At 53.2% G+C, this 13,095-nt stretch overlaps 1 protein-coding gene across 1 annotated transcript in view; it reads left to right on the top strand.

Moving 5' to 3' along the window:
- The first annotated feature begins 3,280 nt into the window (after positions 1 to 3,280).
- The window catches only part of WNT9A (Wnt family member 9A), a 64,473-nt gene continuing 54,658 nt past the window's right edge, over positions 3,281 to 13,095 (top strand). Inside the window, exon 1 of the mRNA XM_074866927.1 lies at positions 3,281 to 3,640. Coding sequence (XP_074723028.1) covers positions 3,546 to 3,640 — 95 coding nt within the window. The 5' untranslated portion in view covers positions 3,281 to 3,545. The remainder of the gene's footprint in view (positions 3,641 to 13,095) is intronic.

The following is a 13,095-nucleotide window of genomic DNA, read 5'->3' on the forward strand; positions in this document are numbered from 1 at the left end:
AAAGAAGATGCTATGGTGCTGATGGTGCTGGCAGCGGCACCATTCCCTGGTGTGCTTATGGCCCTTTGAAATTGTCACTCGAAAGGCCAAACTCTTTGGCCACTTGGCTGCTTCACTCTGGCTGTGGGGTGTCTGCTCCGTCTCGGATATAAAACGTCCTGCTGAAAAATGCTCACTCTAAAAGCCAAGCACACGTGTCCACGCCGCCCTGGACACCACAGCACTGTGCCTATGTGTCACTGCCCTCTACTGTCGGTGGCTACGGGGACACCGGCCAAGGCAACCGCTGCTGAGTAGAAACACCCAGCTTTTGTGTCACCCTAGGGACTGCTGAAGGACCTGCAAAGCCACAAAGCTGCCCTGGGAGGATGCTGCACCCAGCACCGGTGCATGGTCCCCAGGCACGACAAGCAGGATCCACAGGCAGCAAAGCCCTGGAGGAGTGAACGCCTGCTTGGGCTTCCCCTTTCCCCCAGCTGAAAGCAGAAGTGGTGACTATTTTTGGTGATGTCTCACTTTGGAAAGAGTCGCGCGCGCGCCCCAGAGCATCACCCCGGCTACGGCACCTTGCTCGGGGCAGAGGAAATGAGTAATGGCGAGGGTTGTGCTGCCTTTCCATGGTCCTGCCCTGGAGCTCTGCCTGGCACAACCGGAGTTTCCTTCCACGCGCTGGGCACACCAGCTTCTAGTCGATGTGCATGAAGAATGACTCTTAAACTGTCTTTTCCAGCAGAGAAACAGTCAGGCAAAGCCTCCTAATGATATATATAACACCTCGCTTCTCCTCCCCTCCATCGGCGGTCCTTTATTGCCTTTTCTTAAGCTGGGAGAGCTCAGGTGGGATGATAAGGACACCCAACATGACCCCAGAGCTGGTCCTCATCTCCCAAACTCTCCTCAATGAAAGGCCTCTAGATGGGGCTTTAATGCAATATTGCTGCTGGCCTCGGCTGGGCTGCGATCGCCTGCGGAGCCCGGGGGCTGCTCCCCTGCCAGCACTTGTGGGGGCACACAAGGCCGTGGCACGGTGCTGCTACACCCCAACCATCGGCATTAGGGAACCCAGATATTCCCAGACCCTGGTGAATCACGTGGATTTGAGGAAGCCGTTGGCTGGATTGGATTTGATGCTCCCCCCAGCACATTCCAGCCCCCACCCCGAGGGGTGCTGAGGCTTGTGATGAGAAGCCGGAGTGGGACCCCCCCAGACCACAGGCGTGCACGTGGATGCGAGAGGCTTCGCGTGGCGCTTCTCCACTAGTCTGTTTTGCAAAGGTTTTGCTGCAGAGTGGGCTGGGATGTTTTACACATTAAAAATTACAGCAGCTTCCCCTCACCCCTGCAAAAAAAGTTTTTATTTTGAAAATAAGCAGACCCCAAATAGTTTGCACAGTGCTGGAAAGGCTGGAAATGCCCGAGTGCGTGGCCGGTGTTGAGAATAAATTCACCAGTGCTGCTCCAGGGGCTGTTTCAGGACAAAAAGTTCATTCTCATTAACCCACCCCCTGCACGGCTCCTGAAGCAGTTTGTCCACAGACTGTTGGGGTGAGGAACCCCACCGCGGTTATCAGAGGATCTCGCTGTCTCGTCATGAACCCAGTTGTCACCTGCTGGGGACAGCTCTGCGGAGCTGAACACCTCAAACTCCTGTGGGAGCTTTGGGGGTGAACCCAGTGCCAAGTACCCACGTGTTCTCCGGTCTGTCCCCACGGGGACACGGGGCGGTTCAGCAGCCCGACGCACGCTCAGGAGGGAAACCTTTTTGTTCCTGGGTGGCAGCGAGTGAAGAAATTACCTCGAGGATGACGACGAGAGCGACGTCAGAACAAGGCGCTGAGCACCAGCGCTGACGTTTAGGGCGTTAACTCCTTCCCAGTCAGGGCGCTCCTCGTCCTGTCCATGCACTGGGGTCCCTGCGCTCCCCTCCAACGCGTCGGCGATCGCCGGGGTGCGTTGCTCTCGCACAGGAGTGTGCGATGCCTGCGCCTTTCCACGGCCAGCCTTTGCACAACGGATCAGCTCTTTCTTGCTCTTTCCCGCCCATCTTGCCTCTGCACGGCTGTCTAGCTTTTAAAAGCCTCACTGACACGTCTAACGCTTGAAAAACTGTCCGGTCCTTGCACAACTACGTGTTTGTGCAGGACAGATCATCATTACCAGCAGCTCTTGCATGCCTGGCCCTTGCACGTCTGGTCCATGAACAGCTTGTCAGCCCTTGCACATCTAACCCTTGCACGCCCAGCTCTGGCACAGCTGCCCAGCACTTGCACACCTGGCCCTTGCACGGCTGCCTGGTCCTAGCAGGTCCAGGCCTTGCACACCAGTCTGGCCTTTGCACACCCAGTGGCCCACGCTTGGCGCATCCAGCCCTTGCACCACTGCCCTGCCCTGGCACATCCAGGCCTTGCACATGCAGCCCTTTCATGACTGCCCAGCCTTTACCCAGCTGTGGCACATCCAGCTCTTGCACATCTGGCCCTTGCACGACTGCCCATCCCTGAGACACCCAGCCCATCCCTGGCACGTTCAGGCCTTGCTTGCCCAGCCATGTCACACCCATCCCCTGCATGTCCAGCCCCAGGACACCCAGGCCAGTGACACCCATCCCCTGCACACCCATCCCCTGCACATCCCTCCCTGTTCACCCACCCCTGCACACCTCTCCCTGCACACCCATTCCTTGCACACCCATCCCCTGCTCACCCACCCCTGCAGACCCATTCCTTGCACACCCATCCCCTGCACACCCATCCCCTGCACACCCATTCCTTGCACACCCACCCCCTGCTCACCCACCCCTGCACCCCCATTCCTTGCACACCCATCCCCTGCACACCCATTCTTTGCACACCCATCCCCTTCACACTCATGCCTTGCACACCCATTGCTTGCACACCCATCCCCTGCACACCCATGCCTTGCACACCCATTCCTTGCACACCCATCCCCTGCTCACCCACCCCTGCACACCTCTCCCTGCACACCCATTCCTTGCACACTCATCCCCTGCACACCCATGCCTTGCACACCCATTCCTTGCACACCCATCCCCTGCACATCCACCCCTGCACACCAATTCCTTGCACATCCATCCCCTGCTCACCCACCCCTGCACACCTCTCCCTGCACACCCATTCCTTGCACACCCATCCCCTTCACACTCATGCCTTGCACACCCATTCCTTGCACACTCACCCCCTGCACACCCCTCCCTGCTCACCCACCCCTGCACCCCCATTCCTTGCTCGCCCATTCCTTGCACACCCCTCCCTGCCTCCCCCCGCCCTCCGCACGCCCCTCCCCGGCCCCTCCCGCCCCGCTCTCTCCTCCCCGCCGCTCCGCTGCCCCCCCGCCTCCCTCCCCCAGCTCCCGCCTCCCGGGGGTGTGTCCCCGCCGCCTCCCGCCCCCCGCCGGCCCCGCCCCGGCCCCGCCCCGCCGCCGGCCGGGCTCTCTCCGCCGGCCGCGCTATAAGAAGCGGCGCGGGCGGTGGGGCCGCAGCGGGCGCGGCGGGGGAACGAGATGAGCAGCGCCGGCGCCGCTGCAAGATGCTGGATGGACACGTCCTGCTGGGATGGCTCTCCTCCTGCGCGCTCCTAGGGCTGCTCGCCTGCGCCCCGCGGCCCTCCGCCGCCTACTTCGGGTAGGTGCCCCGCGCGGACGCCGCTCCTCCTTTAAAACTTTTTTTTTTTTGGCACCTTGTCCCTCCCGCCCGAGGTGGGGATGCTGCCGGCAGCCTCCTTCCCTCGCTGGGTGCAGGCATCCCCCAGCGCCGGCAGCCGCCCCGGGAGAGGGGTACAGGGAGGGGCAGCCCCGTGCCCTCGTCTGTCCCAGCGCCCCGGACCCCGCGGGGTGCTGCCAGCCCGGCCGGGCTCTCCGGGAGCGGCAGGCTCCTGCCTGCCGGGGGCTGCTGCCTGCCGGGGGCTGCCGCGCTTCTCCCGCGGCTGCTGAGAGCGAGGGAGCGTTTGCCTTCTGCCTTTCCCCGACGGGGGGGGCGGCGGTGGCCGGCACGGAGGGGACCCGGAGCGGGGTGGCCGGGAAGCTCGGCTCCGGGTACTATAACATCCAGCAGCATGGAACAGCCCCGAAAAAAAACTTTTTACCCCCACTTCAGCGCACGCTTCAGCACTAGGTGCTGGCAAGCGGGTCCCGACATCACCCCGCGGCATTTTTTTTTTTTTTTTTAATTGGAGAGGGGGTGCGTGCTGCTGTCACCAGCCCGAGATGGTGCAAAGCTTATTCCCGAAAGTAATGAGGGTCCCCTCAGGGCTGAGCGCGGAGGGAAGCGCGGAGCCACCGCATCCCGCGCTGCTCACCTGTGCGCGAGGCGGGGCCGCGGCCGGCAGGGGGCGCTACAGCTCCGCGCCCGCTCCGCGCCGCGCAGGTGGATCCCGCGCCCTCCTGTCGCCTCTCCACGACCTGCGCATCCCCCTTCCCTTGAGCGGGGCTGAGCTGGAGGAGCCAAATGAAACCCTTTTCCCCCCCATCTTTAAAGCCCCCCCGCAACCGCCCCCAGGAGGCTTCAGCCCCCAGCAAAGGCTCTGCGCAGCCCTCGCTTCTCCTTTTTGGGGTGTCAGTGTAGCTGCTTTTTGCCCTTTTTTTTTTTTTCTTAAAAAAAAAAGACTTGTCCCAAAACGGGGTCAGTTTGCGAGGGAAGTGGGCCCTGAGCACCTGATTAAGAGGTTTTGGTGCAAGTTTACTCAAAAGTGATGGTTCCTGCATCTTTTTGGGGATGTTGTGTTGTGACCGCTGGTAGGAGCCACTGGACCGGCCCTGGAGAATGTTTTAGCAGACTTGAGGTTTTTTCCCCCCTCTTTCCAGTAAAATAGATCCTGGTGTTGAGGCTTGTCCATTGCTTGTGGTCTGGCAAAGTTTTCTAAACAGTGCTACTTACATCTTCTGTTTCCAGCTCAAGAACCATTAAACTTCATGCTGCTGGGGCTGGTTTTCTGGGGAAACAGCCTGTCCTGTGTGTGCAGGTTTTTAGGAAAAGCCCTCTTCTCCCTCAGCAGCACATGGAGGGCTGTGCCGACCCCATTAGCTCGTGTGTCTGCCGAAGACCACCGGCACTGTGCAGTTGTACTGTGCCTCAGGGACTGACAGGGCTTGTAAGGAGCTTGGCTGTAACTTTCCTGTTAATGCACGCGGTGCTGGTATCTGCTGTAGTGCAGCAGGTAACTCATTCCAGTCGTTTGCTTCTGGGATTTCTCTTCTGGCCTCGTGTGGCTGGTGTTGATTTTAACTTGAGTGAACATGCTGAGCCAAGGGAAGTGTGCTGCTCGGTCTGTCCTGACCGCTTCGTGTTATTCTGTCTCAGTATGGCTGCTGTTTCTGATTTGAGACTCCTTCTCTGTCAAGAAAGGGAGAGGAGATGCTGCCAGATGTGCACCCAGCCAGATGTGCGCTCCAGGGCTGCTGCAGCGCGCAGTGAGGTTTGCTTGTGCAGAGCATCCTGCTCTCTGGTTAGAGCAGCAGCATCTGCTGCTAATTTCCTCTTTGTTCTTCCAAGAGGCCTAAAGCAGAGATTGCACTTGCTGAGCTGATGGGGACACGGAATAGTCAATGCTGAGGTCCAGGGTCCCTGCTAATCCCCAGCAATGTGTGATCTAACAAGTGTGTGTGGAAAAGCTGAGCTCTCCTTGCTGCAGGCTTCTCTATATTGATAAGAAACTCTTACCTGGGAAAAGCTGGATGTTCCTGCAGAGCTCTTGGTACCTCTGCAAGTGCCCTGTGAACGCTGGTATTAGGCCTTCTTGCTATGCCTAGAAAGGTAGGCACATGCATGGAGGAACAGCTCCAGGTGAGGATGCACATCTGTTTGTTAGAATATAAATCTTTCCTAAAGACCTGGATGCATGATGAGCCTTTACTCAGGAGCTGAGCTGCAATGCTGAAGTAGGCTTAGTTGATTCCACACCCTTTCTAGTCAGGGGGAGGGACACTCCTTCCCAGTCAGAGGCATTGTCAGAGCCACTGTGACACCTTTTGGTGGCCTGCTAGCCCCTCTGATCTGAGTGCTAACGTCGCCATCGGAGGAGATGGTGGGGAGCATAGCAAAGCAGGCGGCTGTGTTAAACAGATGTCATGCTGGAGCTGCAGCTTAGCTGCTCTGTTCTGCAGTCTGGTGGGGGATAGGGACAGCTGTGGATGATCCCTCCCCCCCCATCCCCAATGTCTTATTTCAGGGAAAGAATTCAGTGTCTCCAAATGTGTGGCCTGGCGGGGAATTAGTGCACGGGGACAGAAATCAGGCATGGTTACACGATAACAAGATTGTGTCAGCATGTAGTTATGTCTGTGCCTGTCCCACAGGGGCAGCTAGCGAGCAGGAGGCGATGCTGGGGTGGGAACGCCATGGCTGGAGGCTGCTGCTTCTCTGTATGTCTGGCTTTGGTGTTCTTAGATGGATGCACAAGCAGCCAAAAATGATAAATGCCCTCTGGAAGCTGGTGTCTGTGATAAAGCATTGGTGCAGATGGGACCCTTGCTGCTGTCTTGCTCCATCCCTAAGCTGCCTGGTTAGAACATGGGGTGAAGGATGTGAGAGGCTTGTCCCTCACCTAGGGTTATGCTGGCAGCCTCAGTGCTGCTCCCTGGGTGTTGCTGACCTTCTCCCTGGTGTAGGAGAGAAGCAGGTGCCGGCTTGAGCTGGAGCTGGTACGCAGCAAAGGCAGGACCTCAACTGATGCTGATGTGTAGCAGTGAGCAGAGCTGAGGCCATATAGGCACCTGCTCAGGAAGTGGTTCCCATCTCTAGTTATTGGAAAGCAGCTGAAAGAGGCTGGCCTCAGGGATGTGGTGATGCTGTAGCTCCTAAGCCTTGTCTGATATGAGACTTCTTCTTGCTGGAGGGGAAAAAGCATGCCTGCAAAACTGAGCAGGACCCGGGGGCTTGTGGTAGGTTTAGAGTTGCCCATCAGGATGCTTGATGATGATGATGATGGGTGCATCTTAGGGTAGGAGTACTGGGAGACTGTTACGGGCTGAGTCTGTACCAGAGGGGAAAGCATTGCCTTGGGATAAGCGTCAGCTGAGACTGGCTTGTTGAGATGCACTGGCTGCTCTAAGAATGAGCCTGCTTTTATGTTCAGTCGTGTCCTCTGCAGCTGGGCTGTCTGAAAACTGATTTGCACCATATTGCAACTGGCTGCTGGGGTTAGTTTGGAGCATCCCCAGACTTACAGTATGCCTGAGAAAGCACTGCATTTCACTCTTCCTTGCTCTGCTTTTGTCGTGCCTTACAAGCTTTGGGTACGGGTACCTCCCCTCCCTCCCTTTCTTCTCTCAAACGTGGATAGGTGGTGGTGAAAATGCCATAGAAGCATCTGAGAATTGTGCTGGGTCTTGCACTACCAGGCTTTGGAAGTGGCAGGTTACAAGATCAGCCGTGCTGGGGTGACAGGCAGGATGATTAACTTCAGTCCTGCTGTGCCCTGGTGCTAGTGGGAAGGCAAACTGGCCTGTAGGAGCTTGCTGCTTTCCTGAGCTGCCTGGTCTGTGGATCTGAGGCTGCAGCTTGTCCAGGCCATAAATCAAAACACTCTATTTCTTTATGGGTGTTCTCACTTATAATCTGATTCAGTTTTGATACACCCCTTTTTTTCTTGCTGGAAGAGGTGCTGGTTTCTGCAAGCTGGGATTTGCTTTGCTTTCCCCCAGGAGCAGAAGGAGCCAAGCAGCTCTGCCCCCTCTGCAAACACTTGTCAAGACAGTAGTAATGTTACAAGTGGCTCATGCTTACATAGTGTTTATATTGACAGATTGCAATGTTCTTCATAAATGTAACTGATCTGTACACTGCACGCAGGCAACAGGAACCCTTAAATGCTCGTGTGGGGGGGGGGAGGGAGGGGAAACATAGCTTGCCCTGACTTACCAACACATCGCTAGTGAGAGCAGGCTTTTTACTGCGTGGTGGGGTTTTTTGGTGTGGGAAGCATAATAAATTTTTGTTCCCATTGGCAGGTACAGAATAGGTACGCTGCTATGCTTTAGGTGCTGTTGGGGGAGAAATATTACATGCCCTGCAAATCAGAGTGTCATTCTGCTAAAATCCCTTAGGAAAAAAATCTGAATACTGGACTTGAAGGGGTATTCAGGGGTTGTGATCACCTTGATGGGGTGGGATCTTAAGGGGGCTGAGAGTTCGCATGAGTTTCTGAACTCTGTTGTTACAAGTGTGTGGCATCAGCTTGAATGTCATCTCCAATAAAAGCAAGCCCATGGGCACTGGCAGGCTTTGCCTGTTTTTGCCGGCCTGCAGGATATGCTAGGTGCTAACACGGCTGTTGAATATCAAGAATTTCTGTACCTGTCACTTGATGGTAGTGTGGGGCCACATGCTCGCGTTTGCAGCTTCAGCTGAAGGCGTGTGAACTTCTCGGGAAGCTGTTGCGTAGCCAGGCCACAGCGCATTGGCTTTCCAGACGCGCCGATCGTCTCTGGCGTGTGTGAGATGGAGCAGCTGGTTCTCAGCACAACCCAAAAAAACAAAACCTGGACTCGGGTGGTGAGGGAGGAATGCAGCACGCAGGCAAACACAGCTGGAGCGTAAGGAGGCAGCTCCTGGGGCTGGGAGGGTGGCTTTCCCATCCCACCCTGTGGTGTTCTGCCTTTTCTAGATGGTGATGCCAGTTTTTAAGGTGCTGGATTTCTGGTTTTGCTTGGAATAGGAAGGGTGTGCCTGGCTTGGTTTGGTGGTTTTTTTGTTTTTTCCCTGCTGCTTTTAAGCTGGGTGAATTGTCACGTAGAGACTGATCTGAGTCCTGACTGGCTTCTCTCCCAAATTTGGACTCTCTGGGTCAATTGAAAGCAGTGTTTAATCTCTGAGGAACCCCATGCCCAGAAGATGCATTTGCTTTGTAGATGCTTGAAGGTGGCACTGGATTTGAAGTGCCATGAGGGTGGTGACAAATCCAGGAGTATTTGGAAAAATAACTGTGCATGCAGCTGAGGTCTACCAGACATGCATCTTCAGCCCTGGGGACCAGGATCTGTCCCAAATCTGGTTGGGAAGTACCTGAAAGCTGCAGTGTACTTAAAGCATGGAGCAAAACTTCTATTCAGACCGAGATTAGTATGTCTTAGACTTATGTACTGGATTGACCATGTTGCTTAAGACTTGGGAGCCACTATTCTGTGCCTCAGTTTCCTGTACTTGGAAAGACACTGGGGCTGTTATTCTCTGAACTCAACTTAATGGTGAGCATTGTATGCAGCCTCTGTGTCCAAATATTGTGTGCTTTTTGAAGGGCTCACCAGTGCTACAGATGACTCCCTAGGGGGGAAAAGATGGCTTGTTAGAGTATTGAGTCTATACTTGGCAAAGCAGGAGGCCAGTGACTTTCTTTAGTGACTGGTGATGCAGAACTAGAGACCAGGAATCTATAGGACTCTGGTCTCCTGGTAAAAGGCCTGGTCAATGATTAACTTGCTTTCTGGAAGCTGCTAACAACAATAAAAGGGAGTCCAGCCCCACAACCCCAACACAAAAAGCCCATGAGTGTTTAATAATTAAAGGCCTTGTGCTTTATCACAGGGTAATGAGAATTGCCTTAAGGCTTATTCAGTGGTGGGTAATTGAATTAGGTTGTGGGATTGGGACGGGGGAGGGTTAAGTGGAAGGTCTGGAAGACTGCACAGGGAAGCTGATGTGATGCTCCTTGGTTTGAATCTTTCTGACTGCACTGGGTTTTGTCAGTCTTTGCCGCTTTCTTCAGTTTTGCTTAATCCACTGTGCTTGCAGACTTAGTGTAACTGCCTCCTGGAGAAGATGTTCCTGTCCCAGGGATGCTGTATTCCATTCCCTTCATTTAGGGAGGTGCTGACAGTGTTTTTATTTGTAGTGTTTTCTTTGGTGAAATGTTGGTATTTACAGGCTCCTTGAGATTTTTTTTTTTGGTGGAAGAGCTGGGCCAGAAGACACTGCTGAACTGTGCTGTCTATTCACGGAGGAGTCTGACTAGCCAGAGGAGGTGCTGGACCAGTGAGCATCACCAGTGTTTCCACTGCATGAGGCAGTTTCTGATGCAAAGCTGACCGGAGCTGCACAGGGGTGGTGAGACCTCAAAAGCTCAGCTCAGAATAGCTGAAGGCTAGACTTGCCTGCCCTGTCTCCCTCTTATGTCCCTGTGAGTAGCTGTTTTCTAAGAGGGACTTCAGTTGGAAGGGGGCTTGGAAGCTTTTTTTGGAGACTGAGGAGATGCTACATTCAAATATCCCTATGAGGTAGACTGTCTCGAACGTGGTCTCAGGCCACCAGAGGTGTAAGGACTTCTGCTGCCAGAAGCCTGATATAGATCCTCTGCTCCAGGTTCTTGAAGCAATGTGGCACCTTCAGGGCTTGTGTTCCCTGATCACTTGAGTTCTTCAGAGTACAAATGGGACAACTCATCCTGATGTTTGCTGCCTGAGGCACTTCAGAGGAAAAGGCTCAATGCATTAAAACTATCTTGCTCTGGTGTATGTGAAGGCGATCCCTATGCAGCTCTCTACAGCTGCCTTCTGGAGAAAGTACTCTTGGGTGGGATGGCACTAGCTTAGTTCATACTAAAAGCCTATGTTAGACACAAACTTCTTTACCCCAAGTTTCCCGACTCTCCAAATAGCAACCTGCCACCTTCTCAGTGCTTCCCTCAGGGTCTGTGTTGAGGCAATCCAATAAGTCTTATGTACCTGGCTTTCCAGACTGCAAACATGCTGAGCCTCTGGCTTCCCTCCATAATGAAGCAGCCTTTCTCTGTGCAGCCAAAAAAAGCTCTCTAGTGGCTTGTAGCATGTTAATGCAATTGGTTTCTCAGTCTGAGCAGCCCTCAAGCAGAGGGCCGATTGCTTGTGCTGTTAAAAGCTGGCGGGAGGCTGCTGCTCCTCCTGCAGAACGTGGCTACAGGGAGACGGGTGCTGCAGGTCCAGGACCAGCACATGGTCTGGCTGCAGGCTGGATAGGTAGGATATATTTTCCTAACTTACTGGACCCAGAGCTGGGGAAGCAGCTCGGGTCAGGTTGAGTGGAGCTGGAATTTATGGTGCTGGGTGGAAAGGGTTAACCCTTTAGAAGCTGTCTTTTTTTTTTTTTTAGTCTCAAGGTTTTTCCTCTTTCCCTGTTTTTAACTGTGCTTTTTAAGGTTCCCTCAGATTGTGACTGTAAGTGCTAATGAGTCTTATCTCTCGAGATACTGTCATAAAATACACTTATGAAATTTATCAGCTCAGTAAGGTTTACATTTTATTGTAATGCGTGTTTGTACTGTGCTAAGTGGAACAGGGAGTATTTTGACTACATGGATAAACATAGCAGTTACAGGATTTGATTTAGCTGACAGAAAATGCTATTCTGACTCTAGCTGTTGCAGAGAGCACTATTTCATACGGATCAAGCAGCTCCTGCGTGTGTTATGCGGTCTTCCAGTCTGCTTGTGACCTTAAATGATTCTTCTGTAAGGTGCGGGGAGTATTTTGCTAATTGTTGAAGGATTTCTTTTGGGGGAAGGGGAAATGACAGGTCAAAAAAGCTTGAACTCTTCCTTTGGAAAGAACACAGAGCAAAACAGCTCTTCTATACATCCACTGCAGAACATGCAAGCTCAACAGTATCTGACATGAATGCTGAGTCTGTGTTGGCTTGGAAGGTAGCGTGGAGTGTGCAGTTCATGTTGATGGGATGTCAGGCTGTATGGGGGTTGGCATGAATTTTATAAGCAGATTCATTTGGCCTAGCTCACTAAAATAGCATTAACTGGATAGCCAGATGCTTATGGAGTTCAGGGGAAAAACTAGCTTGTTCTGACTTCTACATTTGCCATGCATTGGATGGACGAGTTTCACAATTGTAGCAAAAGTTTCCTTTCTTGGAAAAACTGCTCTGAGACTTTCAGAGGGTGAAGTAGCCTAACTGGCCATTTACTGTGCATAGTAGGAGGTAGCTGCCTGGGCTGTGGAGCAACGTGTGATTTCCCCTAGATGTAAATGAAGTACTGAGATGCCTATAGGAATATCTTGAGTTTTGCTTAAAAAAAAAAACCCTGTCAAATGGCCTTGTCTAAGGCAGTCCTGGGAGGAATGGGCAGAGGTTTACTCCAGAGCCTTGGTCTGTTGTGGGGAAACATCTCAGAAACCAAACTATAGAGTAGCTGCCCAAAGCAAGTAGGGTCAAGCAACTGTTGCCTTCAAGGCCAAGTCCTTTTGGAAGAGGTCAGCGGATGAGCAAAAGAAATCAGCTTCCACTGCCTCTTGGACTGCTTAATTTTTTTTCTCCATTTTTGGGGTCTAGTAAATTAACAGTTTACCTTGAGATACTCAAGGGTGTGTCTTGAGTCTGACCCCTGGATGATGCCTTCCTGTGTAACATGCTGGTAAGTGAAATAAGATGATAAGATTAATTACTTTGATGCACAGAGCCCACAGCTTGACACTGGGTTTCTTGCTTCAGTATCTTAAGCACCTCTTAACTTCTTCCCAGAAGGAACTGGTCATGACTTGGCTCCAACAGCATCAGCACTGCCAGATGAGCATCTACTGAGGTGGGCTCACCCATGTCTTCAAGAATACCTATTCTAACTTCCAGTTAGAGCAAGTTATTACCCTTTAAATTCCACCTCCATGAAGTGCCTTATGCTCCCTGCTGTCATTGATCAGCTGTATGTGACAGCTTCCCCAGCTCTGCATGTGGGAGTGTACTGTGTGTTGCTACAGCGTGCGCAGGAGTGCACTGGTGCTAGCTGACCCCTCCGTAGGCTTGGCTCAAGGGGGTGTTGGTGGGGGGGGCTGCAGGATCATGGAGGAATGCCCATCTCCTGAGCTCTGACAGGTTGCTCTCATGACTTAGTGTGATCTTTATAGACATTCCCAACTGGTTGCTTAAAAGAAACTGCACAGAGGCACTGCTATGTCCTCATGGTCTGCCTACAGCAGTGTAGATCTTGCTGTGTGAACACCTGCTGAGTTGGGTGTGTTGACTGCCTTTCATTATTATGGTCAGCTCTGACCTTTAAATATCCTCATTGTAATGTCTTCTCTGCAGGTTGATTTTTTTTTTTTTTTGACTGGTGATCTCATGCTTGGTATTGCAATGAAACAAAGCCAGGCAGCCCTGGGGTGGTG

This window comes from Strix uralensis, chromosome 1 (genome assembly GCF_047716275.1).
Source record: "Strix uralensis isolate ZFMK-TIS-50842 chromosome 1, bStrUra1, whole genome shotgun sequence".
Taxonomy (NCBI): domain Eukaryota; kingdom Metazoa; phylum Chordata; class Aves; order Strigiformes; family Strigidae; genus Strix; species Strix uralensis.